Source organism: Drosophila elegans, unplaced genomic scaffold (assembly GCF_018152505.1).
Source record: "Drosophila elegans isolate 14027-0461.03 unplaced genomic scaffold, ASM1815250v1 contig_476, whole genome shotgun sequence".
Taxonomy (NCBI): Eukaryota; Metazoa; Arthropoda; class Insecta; order Diptera; family Drosophilidae; genus Drosophila; species Drosophila elegans.
In genome coordinates, this window is record NW_024545863.1 from 6,111,405 (window position 1) to 6,122,410 (window position 11,006).

Genomic DNA, 11,006 nt, shown 5'->3' on the forward strand with positions numbered 1-11,006 from the left:
AACACATCACACACAGACACACACGACACACATAAAGTTTTTCTTTCAGGCGATAAAATTACATGTCAAATTGATTGTAACCTGCTATTTGTGCGCATTATGGTGGCCATAATTAAACCCCCGATGGCTGGAGGGAAATCGCCACACGATGGCTGGTCAATCATGGGTTTATGTGATGGCTTCAACTTTCTACATTGCATGAGAATCGCAAACGAAATTGCCATCGAATCTGCTGGAAAATGAGATCCGGCGCCTGGCGGATGACCTCAGTTTGAATTTAAACAATGCGAACCGGATATGGGTAGCGGCCATATAGTATTACCATCGAAGAGTCTGGGGCTGCTATCTTGAGTTATGTCTGCACGGCAACCCCTCGCGAAAATATTATTTAAATATTACTTTTCACCAAAGCGCGCCAAATCCTATAAATCAACCGAAAGTCGACTTTCGGCTGAAAGAGATCTAGATAGAAAAGTTTCGCGAGGCGCAACTTTCGAGCGACGAACAACAAGGAAGACGCCTCAAATAATTTCGCAAGAATTGTGCAAACTTTAGAGGATTGCGATTTGTTTTCCCCCTTGAAAATGGGAAAGTGGCAAATGGAAAATGGAAAATTGAAAATGAGAACCAGGCTAAGGGGTAAAGTCACCTCGTTATTTCCCCCTGTACGATATCGGAATCCTTGGCAGTGTTGAGTGCTTGGCTAAGCCGAATCAATGTAATTTTTATGCTAATACAATCAATCGGTCTAATCGAATCAAACGTTTTGACAACCCAACGGCCTCAAATGGAGCGTTTTGGGGCTTGTCCCAGCTTTTCTCCTTTGTCTCTTGTCTCGTTTCGACGAATAAACTATCGCTGGGACAACAAGTACGCAATATGCATAAAACTTTATATGGCATTTAAATCGGTACAGGGCTTGGTTAACACCCCCTTCGCCACACCCCTTTCATGCAATCCCCGTGCCCAAACCCATATCCATACCCATATCCTATCCCATTTGGCTGCTTACTTCGTCTGTTAACTCAAGCGTCACAAATGCCGGAAATCGAATACAATTTGTAATTCTGATGAACAGTTGAGCAAAACTTAAGCATCGTCTGTCCCGCCTGCTGTTACTGTTGCTATTGTTATTGCTGTTGCTGTTGCTGTTGCTTTTGCTGTCGTATTGTTGCTCCCGTAACGCTTGCTACTCCTCCTATGACTATAGCCATGGCCATTGTTGATTCTGCTGGTGATTCTGATTCTTATTGTCCTGGCTTTCCTCTTCCTGCAACTACAATACTTTTAGCATATTTACATAGTCCGGCTTTCACCTTGCTTTCGCCCGACTTTCTTTATCCTCTGGCTCGTCCTGTTTTCTGTTTCTGTGCCTCTCGATTCGGCTTGGTTTCCATTTCGTTATCGAGTCCTCGGCAATCGCCATGTAATACCAAATTGGGCGACATCGTTATATGTTTTGTTTTTGCCTTCGCCCATGGAATCGGGAGTGTGGGGATGTGTCTACAGGTTCACTCATCAGTTGGCGCTCTGTTAAATTTCGCACACGTAGCAGCATAAAAATTGACACCGATAATTCGAGTCCGTGTGTGTGTGTGTGTGTGTATGTGTCTGTGTGTTTGTGTGCAGCGTAGTTAGCGGTACGTATAAGCGATATAAACACGCACACGCCCCGAAAACATACATCATGTCGGAAAATTTGTCGGTCGCCAGCGGGGAAAGGTGAGGAGCGGCGATGGAGAGGAAGGATGCAGAGTGGAGAGGAAGCTACAGGGGGGGCGGCGGGTTCTATATGTCGCGTCGCTGTTTACACAAACAAAGTTATCAATTTTACACACGACAGTCGCTTCGCTTCGCATCGCTTCGCATCGCCCCCGCCACATCGCATTCCCCCAGTACATTATTTCCCAGCGGAAGGGCTTCCCAAAGTGGTTGGGATAAGGGTAAGGTGAGAGCAGCGACTGCCAGCATTTCCATCAATTCCGTATGCAATCAATGTCCAAATCGAAGACGCAAAGCATTGAAGCCCCTCAGACATAACAAAAATACAGGCAAGCTTCCATGTTGCAAACGGCCATGAAACTAAATTCTGAAAAACATATATATTTACATTCATTTATTCAATAGAAGTTATAGTTATAGCTCAAAATATTTAAGAACTCAGCTAAATATGTTTCCTTGGAACTCCAACTAGAGCCAAAAATTCTTGTTTAAATTCTGGCAGCCTAGTTCAGCTTCAAGTTGTACTCAATTATTATTATAAGTTCTGAGCAATGTTATTTTAAAAATACCTATTATTTTAGTAAATCTCTGTTAGCGTTGTTTTGCACAAACTTTTGTGCTAAATTATAATAATATTTTTTTGTTTAGTAATTGAAAAAAAAAATCCATTTTAGTTTATGTGCTTTTGCTTTAAAGCATAAATAAATCTTTTAGATATTTTAATGCTTAAAGAGAGACATTTCCACGTTTTACGATGCCAGACAGACATCAATAAGTAAAAGCTTGTGGAGAAATGACTGTTCGCGAGAAAACGTTAACAACGTTTGGGGTCTTTTCATCCTTCCCACTTATGCCGAAAGTGTTCTTTCAAAGGTTTTTGGGGAAATATTGAATTTTAAAATATTTAAGCATACTTTTTGGGGCACCCTGCAGTAGATCAAAAGTAATCGTGGCTCAACCACACTATAAGCGCTTGAAATTTTGCAACAATTTCATGCTATTCCTCCTCCCCCATATAGTAAACATTTTTCATAATTCTGCACCCTCCCCGCCGACGACAGCCAGCAGTGAAGGCAGAATTCACTTAGGGATAAGAGAGATGGATGAGGGGCTGGAAAAATGTCGCCGTCGCCGCTTGTTAAACTTAAGGAATGTTTGGCTTGTTAGTGTAAAATAATATGAGCGACGTGGGAGGTACGCTGCTTGCTTAGGCGCCCGTTTGGTCTGTTGTCTATTTGATTTGCCAGGACATGCCATAAATGGGAGTTTGGCAAAAGGAAGACGAATAAAGAATTCCACTCAAATTGCATTTATTGGAGAAATATTTATAATAACTTGGAAATTCAATTTCCAAAGACAATATGCTAAACGGATTTCAGGGGGGAGTGCAGCCACCGAGGCGGCAAAGCACAGGACTTTCCGAGGTGAGGATGTCAGTGTGCGTGTGTCTCTGCCATCGTGTCGATGGCTTTTATGTATGCCTGCGTAGAGAGATATGTTAGAAAATTAAAATCGACCATATGTTGCCTCATCGATTTTGATAAGTCGCCCGCCAGCACAGCGACATCATGCGGAGCAGGAGCAGCAGCAGCAGCAACAGCACCCATGGCCGCTTCATATCCGTTTCCGTTTTGACACAATGGGCACACAATGGTGTACGAATGCGTGTGTGGGTGTGTGTCTGTCGCTGCCACTTTCAATTGCAAAAAGCTGACTGAAAAAAGACGCCTTGTCATGCATGAGTTCTCTGCCTTTTATTATTGATGTTGTTTTGTATTAATATTACTGGTTCCCCATTGTTGCTCCTTTGGACGATCTTGTCTGTGTCGTTGCGTGACACAAATCAAACGGAGCCCTGTTAAATATTTCATAAGCACATTCAGCCACGCACCTCCAATGAACTTTAAGGACCTGCAGGAGCAGCATAGGGCCTTAACCCTCCGACGCCCCAAGTGCCGCCTGGCGCTCACCATTCAATTTGGCTTCAATAAGTGTTGCCGCAACATGTTGCAGCTGCGCAGGCGCCTTGTGGCTCCTGCTGCTCCCGATGCTCCCGGTGATTTGCATATTGTTGGAGGACTCGGAGGAGCAGCTCCGTTCAGTTGTTTAGCGCGCCTCAAGCCACACACACGCAACGAGCGCTGAGAAACCGGAAACGTGGGAACTTGCTACCCGTTAACTGTGACCCGTGACTCGTGACCCGCGACTTCTGGGGAAACGTGACCCCTGGTGAAACGTGACTCGTGAGCCTGCTCGGCTGGCTTTCGTATCTGGCATCTCAATCGGAATTGGTATTGAAATCGCCTCATTGGAGTGACTGATTTCGAGTTGCGTGCTTCTGTGGCGGTTCGGAGATGCCAGTTCCTTGCGTCGCGTAAGGGCAGTTACGTAAGCCAAGGAGACCTGTCTCCGCGCAAAAGGACACAAACGCAACGCGCTCGAATGCGTTACGTTGCGCATGAGATGGCGGCACGCAGTTCGCGCTACATTTACTCCGACCACGGCCACCGAATCTAGTCCGCTCTTAGGAAAAGGTAGCAGTGTTTAACCAACCCTCGACCGTCCCAAGCCCCCCTCACCCCCCTCGTTTTCCCCTTTTCCTCCACGCCCCTGTCGAACATAATTAAGTGTATTATCGGAACGTGACCAGAGCGAAATTGCTGCCTGCGGGCTAGGCAAGAAGAAGCAATTGAATGGACAGCTTAGTGTGTAATGAAGAAATTACCAAAAGCTCAAATTCTACCAACCCAACCCATTCCATCGCATCCCCGGCCTTCCCTCATCCGCAAGGACATCTTTAGCTCGTTGTTGTCCTGTGGGCGTCATGGTGATTGAAAACTCGACCGCATTGCGGTCTTGTCATCAGTTTAAATGAATGTGCTGCGGCTTCCGGAGCTCCGATAAGAAGGAGTCCTGAGCCTAATCCCTTTCAGTTATTGTTTCTCCACAATTGTGTGGACTCGGGAGGGAGGCGTGGCTGGGGCCGAGTGTCCTTCATCTTCATCCTTTGTGTGTTGCCTTTACAGTCGAGTCAAGTCGACTCGAGTTGAATTGAGTCGAGTCGAGTTCCGCGATTGCCATCATTTATTTTAATTACTTTTCTGTTGTCGCTCTCCTCCTTTTTCATCCTGGCTGCAGTTATAAGTAATTCGAGAGCCCCACAAATTGCGCATGAAATGTTGGTGGAATACTTTATGGCGCTGCTCGTGATCATGGGATTAACCGCACCAGTCGACAAGCAGAGCCGGCGCAGCAGCCAATACTTCGGTGAGTACGGATTTAAATCTAATCAGACAACACTCAAAGGGTAAAGCCAAAGCCGCCAGGGGACTGGGCAATCGTGTCAGAAATGGTATTATAAATGAGAATAGCAAAGCCGAAGGTATTGACATTCGGAGTGGAGAATGGGGAGTGCGAAGCAATTAGATTGAGGGATATGGCAGGGATTACTCAGCGCCATTGATCTCAAAGTGGAAGTAGGCGATATCATTTTAATGCAGGAATAAAAGGACGCTCCATTTTTGGAAGGGAAAGGCTTGTTCCTTAATTTAATTTTATATATCGCGTGTTTTCAAAACTTAAAACAAAAGTTGCTTACAATTTTAAACCATTAACTGGCATTTTTGCTAAGGTCGTTAAGGTCTTGGCCTACGATAACATTTGTATAAATAAATACTTTGTAAATAAGCCAATTACAATTTGGGATTCAAATTGACAAATCTATATTATTGGTCTCAACTCAGAACAACAATCAACATTTTTAATATATAAAATTAAATGAACAATTTAGGAAATTTTATTTCTTTACCCCTTTCCATATTTCTATAAAAATAAATGGTTTTTATAAAAATAGGTGCAAAACTATGCAACAAATATAAAAAACTTTATATAGTCATTACATACTTGCTTAGTGTTTTTATTTTTGTTGTGCTTTAAGATTAATAAATTAATTTAATATATCTTTGACGACAAATTATTTATTATTGAATTTCCTTTTAAAAATTTTTTCATTTCCATGTGGAGGTATTTTGCCATGTAGCTGAATAGCCTTGTTGTTTATTTTGTTATGCACTCGTTTTAATTAAAAACTTTGGTACGTAGTTTATTCAATTAAACTGCCCAAACTTTTGATGCCATTTGGGCAAAAGTAAAATTGGTGTATATTTTGTGCCACACTCCCTTATGGGTAACTGATCTGCAAAAGGGATCCGAATTCGGTAATCTCCACTCCCAACTGTCCGGAATTGTTTATGATCCCATCTATTTCGCATCTCACAACCGCAGTGTGTGAGTTTGAATCGCGACCAGGAGCAGCTGCAATTGCTCATTTGTAATTTATGGCACCTGAACTCAGTTTAGGGTCCGCTTGGGGGACTGCAGCTCGCTTTTACAGAGAGTGGAGGGAGCAATGAGAAGTGGGGAGTGGGGAGTGGGCAGGGGGAGGTGTTAGCCATGGCCACTGATGCTACGGTTGCGGTTCGACCCGGCAATTTTCCAACTTACCACCCCGCACTTTGTATGTAAATACGCAACTTTTATTAAAAAATTTTATGTTGTTACATATTCTTTGCCAGCGTGTGTGTGTTGGTGTGGGTGTGGGAGAATGTGTTGGGCTGTGTGTGGGCGGGAGTTTTTTATATTGTGGCCAGCATAAAAAGCAATTTCGGCTGAAGTGGTTGTGATGGCCTGGCCAAAAACGAAAGCATCGCTATCGGCTGTGTGAGCAACAGTTTCAATTAAGTGTTTAACGTCATTTTATTGCTTGATATTTGATAGCTAAATTTGCCCAACCACAATCACACACGCACACACACAATGGATCCTGACCTATAAATCAATATGTGTTTATCCACTCCATATCCACATATCCACAATCGCAGTGCCAGTCCCATTCCAAGCACATCTGTATTTGTGTTTGTATTTGTTTAGGCACTCATGGATTATTAGCGCATTAGTTGGCTAATACATCGCCAGTTGGGTGGCGAAGCAGCAGAAACAGCACCACAGGCACCAGCACCAGCACCACCACCACCAGCACCACCCACATAAATCACTTGTCCGCCCATCGATGGATCATAAACGTGGGAATGGGTATGGGTCCGATGGGCTGCATGCTTAAGCTGGAGCATAAATTAAGCACGAATACTCGTTAATCAAATGAGTGCTGATTCCCAGCCAGCTGAGGCATCCACACCAGCGGATTGAGCCACCCCATTCGTCTGCCCGTCTGTCTGTTTGCCTGCATATCTATCTATCCATCTGTCTATCTGTCTGTCGGACTGTCTATTTATCTGACGCTTCCTGTGTCCATCCATCTGTCTGCCCCCCAGGCTCACGCCCTGGAATGCACTTGAATACGTTTAGATTGACGTTCAGATACAGCTGTTTGAATGAACTACCCCGGGGCTGTTTAATGGGATTCCTAGATTCTTGAAGTGGGACCCCTTTGGATATTCAGATATCTGTATCGATGCGAAAGGGTCTGGATTTAATTGAACCATTTTCGAAATGTTTTTGTCTTTAATAGTTGATTTGAAACTACGTAAACAAACATTGTTTCTTACAGAGTTTAAACAATGTTGTAATTGCATTTAGTTCTCCAAATAAATTATATTCCTTATTTCCAGGCATTGTTTTGAAAAACTAGAAAATAGTTAAGGAAATATCTAGTTGAAATTGTTGCTTAGATAGAAATGGATTTCAAATCGCTTTCTTGCCATAAATAAATTATGCATTTCTTATTTAAGACTATTTTAATTAAAGCACTTCAAAATTTTGTGTTGTTTATTTTGAACCCAAAGGTCATATGGCCGCCGCCGAGGATCTGTCCAATATGATACCAGATAATTACGATGGAATCAACCCACTATTCGACAACTCCACGGAGCGGGAGATCATCGCCGCCTTGGGCACCACCGCCCGCCTCCACTGTCAAGTGCGGCACCTGGGCGATCGGGCAGTGTCCTGGATAAGACAGCGGGACCTCCACATCCTCACCATCGGCATCATGACCTACACAAACGACCAGCGCTTTTTGGCGCGCCACATCGACAACTCCGACGAGTGGGTGCTCAAGATCGTTTCGGTGCAGCCAAGGGATGCGGGCATCTACGAGTGCCAGGTGTCCACGGAGCCCAAGATCAGCCTGGCCTACAAGCTGATTGTTGTGAGTGAGTGTTTTCCACTTATGAGGGGTGCTATAATATATGAGAAGAGAGAAACACCATACTATACACTGGCTATTGGTGGGTTTCCAGATTTTAGGGAACATTTCATAGATAATAATAAGAATTTCGCAAAGAAACAAAACTAAAGGATGAAACATAGTACATTTATAAATTTAATACTTAACAAGAAAGGAAGCAAGCTTCGGCAAGCAACAGTTCATATTATATTAAATATTGCATTAAATACTCTTGGAAACATTAAAATTGTGATTTACTTGCGAATATGTTTAAAAGCATTGAAGCTATGATGATATGCAGCTCAATTATTCGATAGTTCCTATGACAGCTATACGATGTCGTTTTTCGTTTTTAATAGACTATAGTCGTCCGATCCGGCTCGTTCCAACTGATGTACTACCTGCAATAGAAAGACAACTTTTAGGAATGTTTCATGCAAATAGCTTTAAAACTCAATGACTATTTTTTGATCGGTGTACAACAAGAACTACTTGCTTAACAAGCTCTAAAGTACAATTAAGTAAACTCTGCCAAGCAATGAAAATCCGATTAAAATTGATTTTCCCAATACAGGCTTTTTGGAGAGCCCTTTAATGACCCATCAAAATTATAGAATCGATTTCTGCCAAGAACACACTTCATTGCCCTCTTTGAGTCTCAATCGATTGGCGGCCTTGTAAGTCCATGTAGAAGTGGTTTACATCTCTGTTTAGACAGCACCCCGATGGCGCAAAGAGCTGGGATTACTTTGACAAATTAGTTTATCAAACACCCAACGACTTCACACAGCACACAGTGGGGATGGTACGGGGAAGGGGAAGGGGGAAGGGGTGGCACAGAGGACCCCCCAATGGCAACTTGTTGACACAACCATTAATCGAAATCGGCGCCGTTCTTTGACAGCCTCCAAGGCCCAGATCCTGGCCAACCGCGAGCTGTTCATCCAGAGTGGCAGCGACATCAATCTGACTTGCATCGCACCCCAGGCTCCAGGACCCTACACGCACATGCTGTGGCACAAGGACACGGAGCTGGTGAGCGACTCCTCGCGGGGCGGCATCCGCGTGGTGTCCGAACAGCAGATGAAGACCAGCAACCTGGTGATATCGCGGGTCCTGCACACGGACTCCGGCAACTACACCTGCTCAGCGGACAACTCGAGTGAGTCCTTTAAACTGCCCCCTGACTACTATGTGCAGGCCTTTTACTTATGTTGAACCCGAAAATGTAGCTTAAAACCAATTAAACCAAGACACTTTTAGTTTTTAGAATTCAAGTATAATTTCACTTTAAGCTTTAATATGCTTTAAGCATGCCACTAAATAGCTCTAATTAAATATTCATGTATGTACATTGCGCATATTTCAAACCATAAATAACGAAACACAGTTTAACTTATAAACAATGTACAAAAAACCTCAGTTATTGAAAATTAAATTAAGATACAAGTTTATAACATATCCATAAGTCATTAGTGTTATAAATAATTTGATTTAAAGAGAAAATCGAAGTAAAAACGTATAACATATTACTCGTTTGTTTTTAGATTTGCGTGATTGGCAAATAAATCAATGTCATTAACGAGAATTGTGTTATAATATCTTTAGACATTAGGCCTTTTTTTTTTATTTATGAAAACATTTAAATGCTACAAATTAAGGATATATAAGTTTTAAACCGTATATATGAGTTTCTATATTTAATGAGCTTTTTTTTATAATCATATTTTAAATATATTTGATGTTTACTTGTTGAAACTTAATTTGTGTTCTAAATCATGAATAATTTATTAAAATATTTTCAAAAGTGTTTTTGTTTTCCAACATGCAAATGGTATAATATTGTTTATACAATATTCCAACCTTTTTTATTACCTCTTCCAAACAGATTCTGACAGCGTCTTTGTGCATATCATTAAGAGTGAGCAGCACGCGGCCATGCAGCACGAACTGGGGTCGAGACTGGATCTGCCTCCGCTGCCCCTGCTGCTCCTGGCGGTCCTGCTGGTCGTCCTGCTGGCCCCCACCCCCTCCTCCACCACCCTCAACCCCCGTGCAACCCCCTAAGCCGAGCCAAAGTCGAGCGGCAACTTATGTTCGATGTCTGGAACTCCGGGAGCCACAGAGCCGGGTAAGTCGGTGATTTTTAATGCCGCCATCAGCTCAGGAGTCGTAGTCATCATCTCGTTACAGGCCACGCCCACGCCTTCGCTAACGCCCCGGAAAAATGGCTGGATGGAGGAGGTTAACGACGTCGATGTCGCGTTGTCTTGTAAATATGTAAATTGAGTTTTTGTTTATGTTTGTGTTTTGTGGCTCAGTCTCTAAGTATTTTTATACGTAATTAAGTAAATAGGTTGAGAGTGCATATGTGGCGCAATGTAGCAATTGAGCATAAAGCGTATTTGACAGATACATTCTGTGCACACGACCGCATACCTAGAGATACCAAAGTGAGCAATCGAATCGAATCGAATCCGTAACGAATGTAAATAAATGTTTAATCTTAATAATAGATGGGCGAGATCTAGATTAATTATGATGAATCGGCGGCTGCAATTTAATTTGCCCGCCCAATGATTGATGGCGATACGAATGTGTCCGCCACCCCTCGGCAATTTCGAATCCGGCTTTGACATCCTGGGACCCGGATTATGGTCCTTAATTGCCGGGGTGGGGCCAGGGTTCGGTGTTCGGATGGTAATTGAAAAACGATAAGGTCAGGTGGGGTCATCAGCAAGTGCTCAGAACCCTGCTCGCCTCAGGCATCGACACGCGGGAACATCAAAGGCGGGACACTTTCGATTTCGGGATGGAAGGAGGAGCTGACGAGGTGAGAGTGGTATGCCTGGAGCAGTGTAATTGAAATATTCGAGGCGTGCATAATTCACACTCCTCGACGGCAATTACAGCTTAAGCCCTCGGACAAAGTTTGGAACAATTACCTGCTGAATGCAGGGACTCGACTCGATGACAATTCCGGCTTCCAGTTTAAAAGGCGCCGTCGAGAAGGCACACAATGAGTAATTACTGGGTAAGGGGAGGGGAGGAGTGAGGAGTGAGGACTCGCTGGCAAGGAACATGCCGCATAACGCATCTC

General features: G+C 43.4%; 1 protein-coding gene across 2 annotated transcripts; it reads left to right on the plus strand.

The window, feature by feature from the left end:
- Nucleotides 1–3,836: 3,836 nt before the first annotated feature.
- On the plus strand, nucleotides 3,837–10,418 carry LOC108140412 (V-set and immunoglobulin domain-containing protein 10). Of its 2 annotated transcripts, none has more exons than XM_017263130.2 (6): nucleotides 3,837–4,256; nucleotides 4,861–4,989; nucleotides 7,524–7,892; nucleotides 8,811–9,068; nucleotides 9,795–10,037; nucleotides 10,083–10,418. In XM_017263130.2, exons 1-5 carry the CDS (start codon nucleotides 4,181–4,183, stop codon nucleotides 9,971–9,973), a joined length of 1,011 nt encoding a protein of 336 aa, XP_017118619.1. In that variant the 5' UTR covers nucleotides 3,837–4,180; the 3' UTR covers nucleotides 9,974–10,037; nucleotides 10,083–10,418. The 2 variants fall into 2 exon arrangements, with proteins under 2 accessions (XP_017118619.1, XP_017118618.1); XM_017263129.2 differs by having other exon boundaries at nucleotides 10,100–10,416.
- The last annotated feature ends 588 nt before the right edge of the window (nucleotides 10,419–11,006 follow it).

What these genes read in the sequence shown, in the direction of transcription:
- LOC108140412 (XM_017263130.2), top strand. Translation starts at nt 4,181, where the DNA reads ATGAGATGGCGGCACGCAGTTCGCGCTACATTTACTCCGACCACGGCC. An exon ending in GCGCAGCAGCCAATACTTCG is followed by an intron (nt 4,990 to 7,523) that starts GTGAGTACGGAT and finishes TTGAACCCAAAG; the next exon opens with GTCATATGGCCGCCGCCGAG. An exon ending in CTACAAGCTGATTGTTGTGA is followed by an intron (nt 7,893 to 8,810) that starts GTGAGTGTTTTC and finishes GTTCTTTGACAG; the next exon opens with CCTCCAAGGCCCAGATCCTG.